The sequence below is a fragment of the Prionailurus viverrinus genome, chromosome D4 (genome assembly GCF_022837055.1).
Source record: "Prionailurus viverrinus isolate Anna chromosome D4, UM_Priviv_1.0, whole genome shotgun sequence".
In the NCBI taxonomy this organism is placed as follows: Eukaryota; Metazoa; Chordata; class Mammalia; order Carnivora; family Felidae; genus Prionailurus; species Prionailurus viverrinus.
Window position 1 is genome coordinate 289,649 of NC_062573.1, and position 16,224 is coordinate 305,872.

General features: G+C 54.1%; 2 protein-coding genes across 4 annotated transcripts; one reads left to right on the forward strand and one right to left on the reverse strand.

Annotated features, from left to right (window-relative positions):
* Nucleotides 1-44: 44 nt before the first annotated feature.
* Nucleotides 45-4,929, forward strand: DOLK (dolichol kinase). Of its 3 annotated transcripts, XR_007146250.1 has the most exons (3): nucleotides 45-1,939; nucleotides 3,972-4,356; nucleotides 4,848-4,929. XR_007146250.1 is itself a non-coding variant. In XM_047829639.1 (2 exons), the coding sequence occupies exons 1-2, from the start codon at nucleotides 360-362 to the stop codon at nucleotides 3,988-3,990; spliced, it is 1,599 nt and encodes a 532-aa protein (XP_047685595.1). In that variant the 5' UTR covers nucleotides 45-359; the 3' UTR covers nucleotides 3,991-4,705. The 3 variants fall into 3 exon arrangements, 2 of the variants coding, with proteins under 2 accessions (XP_047685595.1, XP_047685594.1); XM_047829639.1 differs by lacking the exon at nucleotides 4,848-4,929 and having other exon boundaries at nucleotides 3,972-4,705; XM_047829638.1 differs by lacking the exons at nucleotides 3,972-4,356; nucleotides 4,848-4,929 and having other exon boundaries at nucleotides 45-2,130.
* Nucleotides 4,928-16,224, reverse strand: PHYHD1 (phytanoyl-CoA dioxygenase domain containing 1). The gene is made up of 11 exons (XM_047829643.1): nucleotides 16,052-16,224; nucleotides 13,306-13,461; nucleotides 10,202-10,277; nucleotides 10,015-10,062; nucleotides 8,923-8,978; nucleotides 8,766-8,828; nucleotides 8,092-8,113; nucleotides 6,501-6,629; nucleotides 6,285-6,401; nucleotides 5,142-5,268; nucleotides 4,928-5,039 (listed from the first exon to the last, which is right to left on the reverse strand). Exons 1-11 carry the CDS (start codon nucleotides 16,082-16,084, stop codon nucleotides 4,994-4,996), a joined length of 873 nt encoding a protein of 290 aa, XP_047685599.1. The 5' UTR covers nucleotides 16,085-16,224; the 3' UTR covers nucleotides 4,928-4,993.

Here is a 16,224-nt window from a genome sequence, read left to right on the forward strand (position 1 = left end):
TCGCCTCCGGCCGGGCTGTGGGCGGTGCTCTTCGTCACGTGACGGAGGGCGGGGTCAAGATGGCGACGCCCAGAGAGGTGAGGAACCTGCGGCGAGGGCCCCCGAGGCTGTAGAGAAAGCGGCCAAGTGGCAGCGTCTGTGCCCTAAGTGGGAGGCACTGGAGGGTGCCTGGGCGCCAATTATCAAGCCTCAGAGAGTGGCCTGCCCCCAGTGGAGCTTCCCTCCTCGCCGCTGGAGAACGGAGAGAGAAGGTGCTGGCTGTGTGAAGCTGTCGCTGTCGGCCTGGCAGGGCTTGAAGGACCCAGAAGCCAAGACGTCGCTAGTCACCCCGGTTTCCCCGGGGCCCCAGGTCTAGAGACATGACCCGAGAGTACGCTCCCCCGGCCTCGGGGACCGGCGCTCCGCTGAGCGGGTCGGTGCTGGCAGAGGCAGCAGTAGTGTTCGCAGTGGTGCTCAGCATCCACGCAGCGGTGTGGGACCGATACTCGTGGTGTGCCGTGGCCCTCGCGGTGCAGGCCTTCTACGTCCAGTACAAGTGGGATCGGCTGCTACAGCAGGGAAGCGCTGTCTTCCAGTTCCGAATGTCTGCAAACAGCGGCCTGCTGCCGGCATCGATGGTTATGCCTTTACTCGGACTGGTCATGAAGGAGCGATGCCAGTCTGTGGGGAACACGTACTTTGAGCGCTTTGGAATTGTGGTGGCAGCCACTGGCATGGCAGTGGCCCTCTTCTCTTCAGTATTGGCACTGGGCATCACCCGCCCAGTGCCCACCAACACTTGTGTCATCTCGGGCTTGGCTGGAGGTGTCATCATTTACATCATGAAGCACTCACTGAGTGTGGGCGAGGTGATAGAGGTCTTGGAGGTCCTGCTGATCTTCGTGTACCTCAACATGATCCTTCTGTACCTGCTGCCCCGCTGCTTTACCCCTGGGGAGGCACTGCTGGTATTGGGTGGCATCAGCTTCATGCTCAACCAGCTCATCAAACGCTCTCTGACTGTGGTGGAAAGCCAGGGTGACCCAGTGGATTTCTTCCTGCTGGTGGTGGTGGTAGGCATGGTGCTTATGGGCATCTTCTTCAGCACTCTCTTTGTCTTCATGGACTCAGGTACCTGGGCTTCCTCCGTCTTCTTCCACCTCATGACCTGTGTGCTGGGCCTTGGTGTGGTCCTGCCCTGGCTGCACCGGCTCATCCGCAAGAACCCCTTGCTCTGGCTTCTTCAATTCCTCTTCCAAACAGAGACCCGCATCTACCTCCTAGTCTACTGGTCTCTGCTGGCCACCTTAGCCTGCCTGGTGGTACTTTACCAGAATGCCAAGCGGTCGTCCTCTGAGTCCAAGAAGCACCAGGCCCCCACCATTGCCCGGAAGTATTTCCACTTCATCGTGGTGGCCACCTACATCCCAGGTATCCTCTTTGACCGGACACTGCTCTACGTAGCTGCCACTATCTGTCTGGCAGTCTTCATCTTCCTGGAGTATGTGCGCTATTTCCGCATCAAGCCCCTGGGCCACACCCTGAGGAGCCTCCTGTCCCTTTTCCTGGATGAACGCGACAGTGGACCACTCATCCTGACACATATCTACCTGCTCCTGGGCATGTCTCTTCCCATTTGGCTGGTCCCCAGACCCTGCACACAGAAGGGTAGCTTGGGGGGAGCAAGGGCCCTGGTTCCCTACGCAGGGGTCTTGGCTGTGGGTGTGGGCGACACTGTGGCCTCTATCTTCGGCAGCACCATGGGGGAAATCCACTGGCCTGGAACCAAAAAGACTTTTGAGGGGACCGTGACCTCTATATTTGCGCAGATCATTTCTGTAGCTCTGATCTTAATCTTTGACAGCGGAGTGGACCTAAACTACAGCTATGCTTGGATTTTGGGCTCTATCAGCATCGTGTCCCTCCTAGAAGCATACACGACGCAGATAGACAATCTCCTGTTGCCTCTCTACTTGCTGATACTGCTGATGGCCTAGCTGCTGTGCAGCAGTGATGGAGGAAACAGGGACATGGGGAGGATGAGGGGTCCCCACAGCAGCCAGCCACTTGGGCATGAAGAGCCAAGGGGTGAGAAGCACATTGGATTTTTCAGTTCATTCAGATTCAAAATAAAAGTCAAAGCTCTCCTGGTTTTAGTTTTGCTGATATTTAAAAAGAAAGACTTTTTTTTTTTAAGAAAATGACTTTTTTGTTTAATGTTTATTTTTGAGAGAGAAAAAGACAGCACAAGCAGGGGAGGGGCAGAGAGAGAGAGGGAGACACAATCTGAAGCAGGTTCCAGGCTCCGAGCTGTCAGCACAGAGCTCGACACGGGGCTCGAACCCACCAACAGTGAGATCATGACCTGAGTCAAAGTCGGACGCTTAACCGACTGAGCCACCCAGGTGCCCCAGAAAACAAGGTTTAAAGGATAGCACAACAACACAAAGAACTTGTGTGTATTCTAGCCGCCACCCCCCCCCCCCCCCCCCCCCCCCCGCCCACCCTACCTCACCTTGTGATCCTGGATGCTGGACGCGATAGAGTGTAAAAGTTACCACTTCAGGTTCTGGAGCCAAACTAATCTGGTCAGAGTCCTTGGCTACACTATTTTACCCACTCTGGGCCTCAGTGCTCCTGTCTGCAAGATGGCAATAGGAAGAGCCTGCACCTCACGGGGTGCTGTGAGGTGAGATGTGTGAAGGATCCAGCCCACAGCCCGTCCATAATGAACAAATAGTAAGGGAAAGTGTCATTATTACCCAAGGCCAGCCCTCGTCCCAGCAAAACGGCAGGCAAGCCAAGAGGTTTTATGGGCTGTACTTGGAGACCAGAGTGACCTTATTCCCCTGCCTACATTTGGAGGAGAAGCCAAGAGGAAATAGCCAAGCACATGTGCTTTCTTCACTTGGGCCTAGGAAGCGCTGAAGGCGAGAGGTGAGATCGTCTTGTAGCAGGCCTGGAAGGGCTGGAGGAAGAGTATCGGGCCGGGGCTGACTTCCTGTTTCAGCCTGCTCCACCCTTGCCTCACAGCCTCTGCTGCCTGGCTGAGCGTTGCTGACGAAGGACAGGTTGGACGGCCCATGGTCCTTATCAGAGGGGCCCTCCTGAGACCCTCCCACACTCCAGTCATGTCCAAACCTGTGTTTCTTCTCTTGGTAAGAAACGAGAGACCGGGGACTGGCAAGGTTTACCCAGAGTTCTACTTGGGGCTCTGCTGTGGGGCCCACACCGGATGCTTACTGTCTGTGAGGCAGAGTCCAGGCTCCCCACCACATCCCCGAGTGCCACCAGAGCCTGGCATTGTAGGGGGAACCCAGTGGACATTTGCCGCGTGGGTGAACAGTTCCCATCAGTGGGAAGATAGCATAACGAGTTGCTCAAGGCTGGACAAGGTTCTCCCTTCTCACCCAGCCCAACAGGGAGGGGCCTGGCTGGAAGACACGCGAACTTTGGCCCACCAAGAAGCACAGCTGTAGCAAACTTGTGCTGAGGGCTGGGGATCCCTGCCAAGCCCTGTCCCTCAGAGGAAAGTGTTAGGACATTCCTTTGGGGCTCAAAGGAGACTTCACAAACCCTTCCGTTCTCTCGGGCTCCCTTCTGCTGGCTAAAAGAGGCAGCAAAACGCCAGGGAAGAGCTTTGCCTCACTGACTCCCTGGGTGGCCTTGGGGAAGGGCTCTGTCCCCCCTCCCCGGGCCTCGGTTTGCCCATGAATTCAGAGCGGGGGGCTGAAAAGTAAGGTCACAAATTCGTACGGCTGCCAAGGCCAGGCAGGTGACGCAGTGGAGGACGTGGGAAGTGAGGACCACAGGCACCTCCAAGGAGGCGGCTCTGCCTGGGCATCTCCATGCTCTACCATAAGCCCAACGTTACTGACCTCGTTCAAGGAAGCTTAGAAACGTGCGCTGTTAGGTGAAACCTCCCAATTTTAAAAAAGTTGTTTAAAAACAAAAAACAAAAAAAAAACCCCACAACACTGAGGCCCAGACAGAAACACATCTGCAGTGTAGAATCAGCCAGTGGCCCCAGTTTGCAGCCTCTGGCCCAGACCCCGGCGGGGCCGGGTCTGGGTTTGACAGTTGCTCCTGCGGAAAGTCTACGTGCCCGCCAAGCGTTCCCAGCGAGAGGGACCGTGGAGGCCTCACCTGGCTCCGTTGACTGCACAAGTGGCACATGGGACCCAGAGAGAAGAAGGGCCTGGCCTGAGACCGGAAAACAAGTTGGTCACAGAGCCAGGACCAGAATCTGGGGCTGTAGTCCTAGCCCTGGTCTTCTCCCCTCCCCCAGCAAGGAGTCCGGGGGAGCACAGAGGTCAGAAGCACGGGCTCTGGATCAGGCTGACCTCGCTGAACCACCGGACAGCGGCACGACCGCAGGTCAGTTAAACTTCCCACCCCTGGTGTCAGCTTCTTCGTCTCTAAGTGCCGACGGGAAGAGCACCTAACTGGGAGCCGTGGGGACACAGATAAAGCGCGTGCAGCTCCTGGCGCATGAACGCCCACTAAATGTTACGGTTGTTGAAATCATGCAGACCTCTCACCGGGCGGGGCTTGGGGTACCTGGGATGATTTTCAGCAGGGCCCTCATCTTGAAAGCGAGGCTGTTTGGGAAAGAAGGGTCGAGAAGCTGTATTCAGAAGTCGCTTTTATTGAACGTCCTGCACCGTAATAATCAGAATTCCCTCTGAGAGGAGAGAACAGTGGGAAGCTGGCAGAGAAGCAGCCAGAACCCTTTCGTAGTAACAGGCTGCCTCCAGGGGGAGGTTGGGTTGGGGCAGGGGAGAGGAAGAGGAGACAGAGGTCTCCGGAAAGCCATGCGGTGCAGGCTCCTGCTGCCCGCCTGCCACCTCTCGCCTGCCTGTCTGCAGGGCCGAGGGGCATAGACCCTGGCAGGGAGAAAGCACCGGAGGAGAGACTCGACTTCCCCTTCGCAGCTGGGCAGAGGAGCGAGGTGCTGGTGCTTGCCCGGCTGCAGCTTCGCCCGGACAGACCGGGCCCGGCCCCGAGAGGATGTTTAGGTATACAGGGGGGGGAAGGGGAGCTCAGCTGTTGGCTGGAGCCTGCGGAGACAGAGAGAACCTTGAGGTGCCAGAGTCACTGCTCCCGGCCTCCAGGACCTCTTCAGGAGCCTGTCCAGGGCACACACACACCCTGCCACCTACCAGTTCTCCGGGCTCCAGACGGTGCCCAAGGCCTCCATGAGGTGGAAAGTGTAGGCATGGCGTGAGCGGTCCGAGAGGTTCTGCTCGCTCTTATGCACCACCTCTCCGTGGATTAGGATGAGGGCCCCTGGCGGGAATGCAGCAGCAGGTCAGGAGAGGGGACAAAGGGCGCTCCTCCCTCCAGTGACTCTGTGGCCCGTTCATCCCCATTCCCGTCCCTGAAAACTCGGGGCCCTGCAGCCTGCCCCAGGGTCAGAGGCTCCCCTGGGATCAAGTCCCTTCTGCTGTGACCTGGTGCCCTCGGCAAGCCTTGGCAGGGGTGTCCCCTTCTGTGGTGTTTGCAAGACCAGGCAGAAGCATCTGTACTGTGCCCGTCAGCTGGGACCTTGCGAGCAGATGCCGGGCTGGACGTCTCCTTTCCCTATTCTAACAGGAACAGCGGCATCTGGTCAGCATCTACTGTGTCCCACATCATCTATACGTCATCCATCTCACGGACTTCCCCGCTTTACATTTGGGGAAACTGAGGCTCAGAGAGGTTCAGTCATTTGCCCCAAGAGACAGCCCAGAAGTTGCAGGGTCTGGATGCTAGCCTGATCTGGGAGGCCATGCTGTTTTGGTTCGTTCCGTTTTGAAGTTTTCTTTCGCTAGGTCGTCTCTGCACCCACATAGGGCTCGAACTCATGACCCCAAGATCAAAAGTAGCATGCTCTTGGGGCACCTGGGTGGCTCAGTCGGTTAGGCGTCCCGACTTCAGCTCAGGGCATGATCTCGTGGTCAGTGAGTTTGAGCCCCGCATCAGGCTGTGTGCTGACAGCTCGGAGCCTGGAGCCTGCTTCGGATTCTGTGTCTCCCTCTCTCTCTGCCCCTCCCCTGCTCGCGCTCTGTCTCTCTCTGTCTCTCAAAAATGAATAAACGTTTAAAAAAAAAATAAAGAGTAGCACACTTTTCCAACTGAGCCAGCCCGGCACCCTGCGAGGCCTTGCTGTTAATCAGGCAACTTTGAGACTTCCCAGTACCTGTCCAGCCCGGCCTCCCATTCTGTGGCTTCACAGCCCTCAGGTGAGCTGGGTGGTCAGAGCAAGCACAGACCCACAGGCGTGGCCCCAGAGCCTGCCACCCTGCCGCCGGCATCCCACCTACCTCTCCGCACTGGTGTGGGCACAAAGAGGCTGTTATCCCGGGCAGGCTCAGACCCAAGGAAGCTGGTGACAGGTATCGAGCCAGCAGGGGCCCGGATCAGCCTTCTCGACACCCCACCTGCAGGTCAAGGGGGAGCCTTTAGCCTCTCTTTTTCTCCAAGTCTCTCTGCCATCGGGGGTGGGATACGGGTGGGCAGGGCGAGACCGGTGTCCTTACTGGTGTGGGAGCCCGGGATGAACCAGAGGCAGCCATTCTCCAGCGTGGCATCCTCCAGTGCTATCCATATGCCCAGCAGCCGTCCCAGGGGCTCCGTGTACAGGAAGGTGGCGTCCTGGTGAGGAGTGACTGCAGCAGCACCCCCCCCCCCCGCCCCGGGCGTGAGGAACCTGGCCCACCTCACCTTGGCCTTGTTCCCCGCTCCCTGGTGCTCTCAGAGCCCTGCAGCCCGAGCCTTCCTGTGGTCGGTTGGAATCCCAGCACTTCCTGGCATAGAGACTGAGGGCACGAGACGTCGGCCCTAGATTGAAACTTCAATCTCTAAACCTTGAAACGGCCTCGACAATAACCTACTTCACAGAGTCGCTGGAGGATCCCACGAGAAAACGTGTGAAAAGTGCTTAGTACAGGGCCGGACGCTCTAATGGCTACAAAGTGGCTGTGATTGTTTAATCCCAGCCAGGCAACTAAGGTCACTGTCCTTAACCAGGACAAGCATCTCCAGCCACCAGATGAGCCGCTGGTGTAAGACTGGGGAGTTGGGCGCGAAAGGAGAAGAGGCGGTGTGACTGGCCCCCAGCCACATTTTAACCCCCTCTGGATGATGCTGGGCCCCAGCCAGGATGGAGGGCTTCTGAACAAAGGACTTCAGTCTGTGGGTGCTAGTCTCCCTTCCTTCCTTCCTTCCTTCCTTCCTTCCTTCCTTCCTGGGGAACTGTGTGTTTGCTGAGCACCAAACTTGAAGAGGGACTTGGACAATCCAGTGTCCAGAGCAAGGTGTCCTAATGGCAGGCACTCCAAAGCATTTGAGGGAAGGGCCACTGAAGGAAGTACGGGTGCTGAACTCAGGGAGGGCCTGCTCGCCCCTCGGGCTGAACGGTGGGGAGGAGCCGGTAGTCACAAGGAGGCTGACTTGGGCTCACATGAGGAAGGAAAGGGCTGGCTGTGAGGGGATGAGCCCCCTGTCACTGGAGGTATTCAAGCAGAAGTAGATAATCGCCCACAAGGGAGGCCACAAAGGGTATCTGTGCATCCAGAGGGCTTTGAAATTAGATGGGCAATTTCTCTGTTAAATCAGTCCTCCAGGAGGGGCGCCTGGGTGGCTCACTCAGTTAAGCACCCAACTTCAGCTCAGGTCGTGATCTCACAGTTCATGAGTTAGAGCCCCGAGTCAGGTTCCATGCTGCCCACGCACAGCCTGCTTGGGAGTCTCCCTCCACCCCTCCCCCACGTGCTCTCTCTCTCTCTGTCTCTCTCTCTCAAAATAAATAAATAAACTTAAAAGAAAAAATACAGGCTCACAGGTCTTTGCAGCCCTGCTGCCTAACGGTCTTAGGGCCTGGGGCCCTGGGATCTGTATTTTTAACCAGGTAGGGATTGCTCAAGAACCCAGGCTCGAGAACCACTGTGCCAAGGGCCCCAGGACACCCTCCCAACCAACTATTCCACAAAGGAACCGAAGGTAGCTTCTCCTTCCTGCCCCAGGCTCTTGCCCATGGACATCTCCCCAAGCACCATCCCTCCCAACCACTAATGTCCCAGATCTCCCGCGGTGGCCTTTGCTGGGCCCCACAGCCTGTTCCCCGCTTACCTTCGCCACCAAGATGAGGTTGCTGCAAGAGAAAAAAAGGGCCAGTGAAGCCGGGGGCGGGGGTGGGGGTGGGGAGCAGGGGCCACTCTGAGTTTTGGGGGATGCTCTGACCCGGCCACAGGTGTTTACCTCCAAGGATTTCACACCAGCACCCAGCTATGGAGTACCCACCATGTGCCAGGCCCAGGAGGGCCGCAAAGAGAAAAACCACACTGCCTGGCATGGTGCTCTGAGTCTGAACACACACGTGCCTACCAAGAACAAAGCCGAAGGGAAAGACAGCAAGAGGGGCTGGGGCCCAGGCCTGAGGTTAAGCCTCTCAGCCCAGCCAGGGTCAACGATGGGTCCCTCTCTTCCCAGGGGAACACTGGAAGACTTCTTGGAGGAGGTGGCATTGAGCTGGGCCTTGAAGTTGGGAGCAGAGCATTTCAATGGCAGGAGAAGGGAGAAGAGAACCCTGGGGGTCTCCTTGCCTCCTGCCACCAGATTTTAACTGAGCACCGACAAAGTGCCAGGCGCCTTACCCAGAGGAGACGGATTTTGCACGTTCTCCTCAAAACTTAGTAATTCTTCAGGGAAGCAGCTTTTTGGCCCTTCGTAAGGAGGGGCTGATGTGAGTACTCTGCGTACATTACAGAGGGTCAACTGAGGTCTGGGGAGGACAGGGAGCTCACCTTGAAGATGTACATGCTCTGCACCACCACGGGCATCTGGAGGCCCAGACTTTTGGCTAAGGCCTGGAAGGGGGCAGAGGTCAGACTTCCAGCCTACTCTCACATCTGGGCCACCCACCTGCCCACCCCCCTCACCCTCACCCTCACCTCTGCTCACCTGCACTTTGGGAGAGTGTGTGACACTCCTGAAGACAGGGTCATGGGCATGCAGAGCTGTAGGACAGAGGTGGGCTGACCAGCCAGTCCCCAGCCCCCACACGTCCCTCTGTGCCTGGTCCCAGGCCCCCAGACGCAGGCCTCACTTGGACTTCTCACCCGTTTGCACACATTAAGCTTTCTGCTTGTTTATAACCAAGGGATGGGCCCACGATGCCTGCACCTCACTCCAACCAAGACCTTATTCTTGACCTTCCAGCCATCTGGGAACCCCACTCCAGACCTGACTCAAAGGGGCCTGGAACTTGGTAGCAATCTCAGTGCTGCTACTTACCCTAAGCTACTTGGAGTGACCATTTATCTCCTATAATCCTCAGTTTCTCCTCTGTGCCACAGATCCAGAAGACCAGCCCTGCCTCCCAGGCTACCACGAGGCTCGATGAGCAAATGCATTTGCAACGCCAGGCCAGGGCCTGGCACAGAATACCTGGACGTCTCACTCTCTGCTATTATTGTTGTTGTTACAAAGAGTGAGAGCTGAGCACACTTAATGCCACTGAATTGTATACACGAAGATGGTTATGATGGTAAATTTTATATTATGTGTATTTTGCCACAATTTTTTTTTTTTTTTTTACAAAGCTCCCATGATACAACTTCAAGCTTAAAAATAAGTGGTCTGCAAAATAAATCAGAATGTATGATCCCGGGAAAAAAAAAAAAAGAGGGCCTCATAGCTTCATTTTTGGGTCTCAGAATAGGGGCCATGTCAGCATGTTAGGTGCTCCTCGAGGAGGCTCCAGGAAGTGGTGGGATCCAGGAGTCCCCCCATGCCCGGGGCCTGGATCATCCCCAGGCCAGGCAGCAGAGAGTTGAAGGGTCTGCATGTGCGGCTCTGGGGGCCCCTCCTCCCAGTGCTGTGGTGGCAATGTCGTGTGATTAGCATCATAAGGCCAGAAGAGCAGGTCCAGAGGGGAGCTGCAGTCACAAATGCCATTTGCTGGGCCACTAACTTCCTGTGAGCTTTGGGTTAGGCCCCTACATTCTTCAGGCCTCAGTTTCCCCGTTTCCTTTTCCCGGCGTGCCTGCTTACCATGGCCAATTTTGTTGATGGATTTCTCGGGAGGGACCAGGAAATTTCCTGTAGCACAAGGAACAGGTAAAGACAAAAAAGCTGGAGTCCACCCTCCCCTGGGCAGCTGGCCTCAGCGCCCACCCAGCCCTGGGGGGAGATACCCCAGTGCCGCCCTTCTCACACCTCTGGGACCCCAGCTCCGAACCTTTCTCGTCAAAAACGCCTTTCTCAAAGAAGAATCGAATCTTGTCGCCACTGTTCCAGAAATAGTCTCTGTTGTCCTGTGGAGAGGGGACATCAGAGGGACTGAGAGAGCATCACGGGGTCAGAGAGAAGGGGACACTCATGCTTCCTAACCCCACAGGGCTGCACACCCCGCTGGTGCTTCTCACACTCGCCCACTGAGGCACAGACGGTGACCAGGAACCCCGGGTGCCCCGAAGCACTGTCAGAAGCCACAAGCATAAAACTTCTCAGAAACCTCTTAATTAAGTCACATGATTCCTATGCTCGATATGCTATGATTCCGAACATAGACACTGTAATCCAATAGCCTTGGGTCCCAGGTAGCCTTGGATCACCTATTTTTACCTTTCAATGCCTCAGTTTCCTCTTCTCTAAAGGGAAATAATAGAACTGACCTCCCCTGGGTTGTTGGAGACTTCAGCCTCTACAGGCTGAATCTTACAGTAGTGGAGAGCCCAGACCCTAGAGCTAGAATACTTGGGTTCAAATCCCAGCTCTGCCACTGAGGTGCTGTGTGACCCCCTACCACATTACTGAACCTCTCTGGGCTTAGTTTCCTCATAAAATATTGATGTTATTAAAAGTATCCCATAGGGTGTAGAGATTATGAATTGGCATACATAAAGCACTAGAACAGTCCTTGGAATATGGAAAGTGCCACATGAGTATCTGCTTTTATTATTTTTTTTTTTTTATAAATTTTTTTTCAACATTTATTTTTGGGACAGAGAGAGACAGAGCATGAACGGGGGAGGGGCAGAGAGAGAGGGAGACACAGAATTGGAAACAGGCTCCAGGCTATCAGCCCAGAGCCTGACGCGGGGCTCGAACTCACGGACTGCGAGATCGTGACCCGGCTGAAGTCGGACGCTTCACCGACCGCGCCACCCAGGCGCCCCTGCTTTTATTATTAACGTTATGCTGCTGCTCCGGGGAAAACACTCAGCAAGGGCGTGGCTAACTGCTTGATGAATATAAACTATCGCTCATCTTTTTCTGTTTTCTTAACAGCCTCTCCTTGTTAATGTTAATATGTTGTAGATTTCTTAGCATCAGAAGAAAATGGTGCTTCAGGAAGATGCGTGATGGGTTTTTTTCCTTATGGTTTTAGCTACCCTTGGCTACCATCATATAGATCTCCCTACCTTCCTAGGTGGCGGCACAAGTGGAGTTGAGGGCGCCCACCACCCTACCTGGGTTCTCCACGTGGCACAGCCCTCCCCCACCTGCCCCTGCTCCCCTCACTTGGGTACATCTGCTCTCACGCGTGCCTGTGGGGCTCTGCTGTGACTTGCCTGACCCTTTCAAGCCCTTCCCACCGAACACTATATGGGTTTTCCCCCCCAACATTCTTAAGTGTTCCGTATCAGGATCAGGGGTGAGGGAAACAAGTCAGGGAAGCATAACTGATAATAATAACATTAAAGATAATGGGGACACCTAGGTGACTCGGTTAAGCATCTGACTTTGGCTCAGGTCATAATCTCATGGTTTGTGGGTTCGAGTCCTTCGTCAGGCTCTGTGCTATTAGCTTGGGATTAGCTTGGGATTCTCTCTCTCCCGTTCTCTCTGGCCCTCCCCCACACTCTCTCTAAATAAATAAATGAATAAGCTGAAAAAAATAAAGGTAATGAAGCTAAACATGCCAAAGGTTCTGCTTAACTTGTTAATTCACAAGGGAACCAGTAAGATGTTCAAAGAATTCTAAGAAGCACATACAGATAGGCAATAACAAATACTGAAATGAATTTGCAAATGGATGTGAAACGGATCGATTGGCAAGGCAATGATTCCATTCTTCTGGACCCAGTTCATACCCATTTCTGTGGACGTTATTGCCAGCTTTTTTTTAATATTTCATTTATTTTACTTTTTTAAAGTCATCTCTACATCCAACGTGGGACTTGAACTCACATGCTACCAACTGAGCCAGCCAGGCGCCCCCATTATTATCAGTTCTGTACAACTCACAGAGTTGGAAAACTGGATGGGACGTTCATTGATCTTTTTCCTTTTAATGCCCATTTCAAAGTCTTTGACAAGATCAGCGGTGAATACTGAGGGTTTACCAAGTCCCAGGAACTGTGCTGAGCTCTTTGCAAGCATTATAAACCAAGATACATACACTTTATTCTCCCATCCCCCCCAACCCTCCCCTGGTCTCTAGAACATTCTCAGAAGGCAGCTTGGAGAGCACAAGATCGGCCCCCTCACTCCTTGGAGTCTTTTGAGTGACCGGTCTCTGGACACTGGACCTCCACCTCTGCTGTCCCCATCTACATGGCTGGGGTGTGGCCGAATGAAACCTACTATTTGGAGGAAATTATCATTCTGTAACCCTTTGCCCTTCTCAAGTGCCCCAGCCCCACTCCCTGGGTGGCAAGTCTCCCGGCCATTGTAATTCCCCATATGTCCACCAGATGGCAGGAGCTCCTCAGCGTGAACGAGCCCCGTTAATGGGCCCAGACCACAGCTTTGGCTTGAAGGCCACACCACAGGCAGGCTCCCGAAGGGTTAAGCAAACTGTGCGGGAGAACCCCTGAGTCTCAACTTACCCATCTCAAACTGCATTGAGTCCTAATTAGTCACAAGGGGCGGCGGGTGAAGAAGCGGAGTTTCTAGTCTCACTGGGGGGATAAGGCTTACACAAGATAGGTCCATCAGAATCGCTTGGCTCCTTCTGGGTTGCTGGCCCCAAAGGAGGTCCTTGTGGCAGGAGAACTACTGGGGAAGTACAGCAGAGCAGTGAACAGCAAGGACGTGGTATCAGGCAGATCTGTGTTCAAATCCTCACTCATGAATTAGTAACAACATGGTTTGGGGCAAGTGAGCCAACCCTCATTTTCCCCACCTGTCAAATAATATAAATCCAGAGTGAGAAGCGAAGGAAATATGTACGGAAGGCACTTAGCCTGGCACAGGGAGGGCTCAGGGCCTGATTTGTTATCAGAACAAGCCCATGGGCCTTGGGGCCCTCCCTTCCACACTGCTGCTGGCTGAGGACTGAGCCCCACATCAAAGACCAGATCCTGTGCTCACAGATCCGATGCCCCAGACACCTACCAGGACCTTCAGCTGCTCGTCCTGGGTGGAAAATATCGTGCGGCAGTGGAGAGGGACATCCATGTTGGCCACTAGCTCGCCAATCCTCTGTTGCATGGCTACACATTCATCCGCTGACAAAAATCCGTCCAGCACCAGGAAGCCATCCTCCTGAAACTGAAGGCAGGAAGGAAATTCAAGCTTCTCCCTGCCCTCAAATGCTCTTTCTTTTCATTTCTTTCTTTCTTTCTTTCTTTCTTTCTTCCTTTCTTTCTTTCTTTCTTTTTTTTTTAATGTTTAGTTTTGAAAGAGAGACAGAGTGAGAGGCGGAGGGGCAGAGAGAGAAGGAGTCACAGAATCCGAAGCAGGCTCCAGGCTCCGAGCTGTCAGCACAGAGCCCGATGCGGGGCTCGAACCCGCGAAGGGTGAGATCATGACCTGAGCTGAAGTCAGACGCTTAGCCGACTGAGCCACCCACGTGCCCCCAAACGCTCTTTACGAGGACTGGCTTGGCCCCCTCCCTCAAACCCAAAGCTGTCTGAAGGCAGGACCCAGTGCCCTGTTTGTGGCTCTGTTTCCCCATCCCCCGACCCCACCCCGGAGCCATGGGGTCTGAAATCCAGGGAGGAGCAACCAGTATTGGTTGCTTGAATGAAGGAAGGAGGAAGGGGAGGTGTCCCTATCCTTCCTCCTCCAGTGGGCTTGGACCAACCTCATTCATTCATTCGACTGAAATTTACTGAGCATCTATCTACCACGTACCAGACACGGTTTTAAAAGCTGGAGGTACCGTAATGAGCAAGCCAGCCACAGTGCCTGCTGTCCTGGGGCTTACAGTCTACCGAAGGAGGCTGATGTCAGACAAACCAGCATGCAGGGGGATGTGCTGTCACAAACGGCTGCATGCAAGGAGGGAGAGGGCAGATTCAAGAGCTAAAGGCAGAAAGTGTCTCATGGAAACCAAAATCGGGGAGGGGGGAGGGACAGAGCAGGGCAGCAGCTCTGAGAAGGTGGCATTTAAAGGGCACCAGCAGGTAATGGGAGCTGGAGAAACAAGGATGAACATTCCAGACCGAGGGAGCAGGATGTGTGAAGCCCCTGATGGAGCAAAGTGAGGGTGGGGACAGAAGGGACACAGGAGGGAGGTGGGGGCCAGGGCAGGCAAGGAGGTGGGCTTTGTCCTGAATGCAGTGGGCAGCCAGGGGGGAGTTAAAACAGCTAGCTTATTCAGATTTGCCTCCAGACCTCTTGTTCTGTGGCTGTTGAGAAGGTTAAGACGAGAGAGAACGTGTCCGTGTTTGCTTGCAGACCATTATAAAGTTTTAATGTTGCAAGTCACCCCTTGAGCCCACTGTGAAGTGTCTGGTTCCCAGTCACTGACTTCCCCATTCCCTCCCTCACATCCCCCAAGGATGCCCGGTTCTGGTTCTGGCTTCCACGTGTGGGACACGGGGACATTTATGACCACTCCCCATGGGCCCTCTTGTCTCTAGGCAGCTCTACGTGACAGACGCTTAACCCCCCCCCCACCCCCCCATCAGTATCAAGCTGAACATTTCCTCCTTGGGAACTGGGTCATCTACAGCAAACTGCGCGTCCCTGTGACCCAGCAGATACACTTGGTCTAGAACTTCCTGAGCTAGGAAGATGGGGGCTTAGCAGATAGGGGAGCAAAGATGTTTGTATGGGGGTATGCACTGAGGCTTGTGTAATGAGAGCAGTAAATCAGAAACAACCTAAATGCTCAGCACAGGGAGGGTCATTCAACAAAGTATGTTTTATCTGTCTGGAACACAACACAGCTGACAAAAATCATGTGGCAGAAAAATATTTACTGACATGGGCATATGTTCCTGATAGACTGGGAGACGGAAAAAAAAAAAAAGTGAAGACAAATTAGTATTTTAGCCCTTGTGAGATCTTGGGTGAGTGTTTTCCCCTCTTTGGCCGTCAGACCGTCACATCCAGTAGCGCCCACTTTATAAAACAGAGCAGTAGCTATTATAATGGACTTTTAAAGATTCTAGGCCTGTATACCAAAATACTAAGTCTCCGCATAGGAAATTACAGGTGGTTTTTCATTTTCTTCTTTGAGCTTTTTGGTATCTTCCGGCATTTTTCTCGTAATCAGGAACAAACAAGGGTCACGATTTTTAAGCCTGGGTCACTCTTATTCTCAAGGGTTAGCCTTTTGTGTTTGACACTGTGCAAATGCCGTGGAGGGGGGGAGGGGGATGACCCCACCCCCCCACGTGGGCCCTGACTCTGCCATTCTGCCCCAGGCTTCCTTGGCTCTTGGGCCCTTCCTCCTTGGCTCTCAGGGCCCAGGCCTGGCCTGGCTGATCTTTGTTCCTTTTTTTTTTTTTTTTTTTTTAATTTATTTTTATTTTTTAATATAATTTACTGTCAAGTTAGCTAACATACCTTGTGTGCAGTGTGCTCTTGGTTTCAGGGGTAGGTTCCCATGATTCACTGCTTACATAAAACACCCAGTGCTCATCACCCAACAAGTGCTGATCTTTATTCTTTATTCTGGTTTCGGTCACACATACACATTCCCACCACACCCCTGTCCTGCGGCCCTGACGCCCCCGGCTGTGTGCGCAGAAGTTAAAGGTCCTGGTTGGAAACTGACCACTCTGGGTTTCAGTTTCCTCTTCTGAAAAATGGCAGAGGGTAGGATTGAGTTCCCAGGGTCTACTATAGTTCCAGAGGCGCCCCCAACACTTACTTGACCCTCTCGGACCTCCACCCTGCAGGCCCCTACCTTCTGGAGCTGTGAGGAGCTCAGGCAGGCCATGAGGACGAGGCAGGTTCCTTTGGGTGCAGCGCCGTGCCCCAGGCTGGAGAAGAAAAAGTATGCAAGTCCAGAGGTTAGAGGGACAGTGAAAGTGGGGCAAGGAAAGGAGAAGGGGGCAGGGATGGGCACAGTCGCTGGAG

What these genes read in the sequence shown, in the direction of transcription:
- PHYHD1 (XM_047829643.1), bottom strand. Translation starts at nt 16,084, where the DNA reads ATGGCCTGCCTGAGCTCCTCACAGCTCCAGAAG. An exon ending in GCTCCTCACAGCTCCAGAAG is followed by an intron (nt 13,462 to 16,051) that starts GTAGGGGCCTGC and finishes TCCTGCCTTCAG; the next exon opens with TTTCAGGAGGATGGCTTCCT. An exon ending in AGAGCATGTACATCTTCAAG is followed by an intron (nt 8,114 to 8,765) that starts GTGAGCTCCCTG and finishes TTTCTCTTGCAG; the next exon opens with CAACCTCATCTTGGTGGCGA.
- DOLK (XM_047829638.1), top strand. Translation starts at nt 360, where the DNA reads ATGACCCGAGAGTACGCTCCCCCGGCCTCGGGGACCGGCGCTCCGCTG.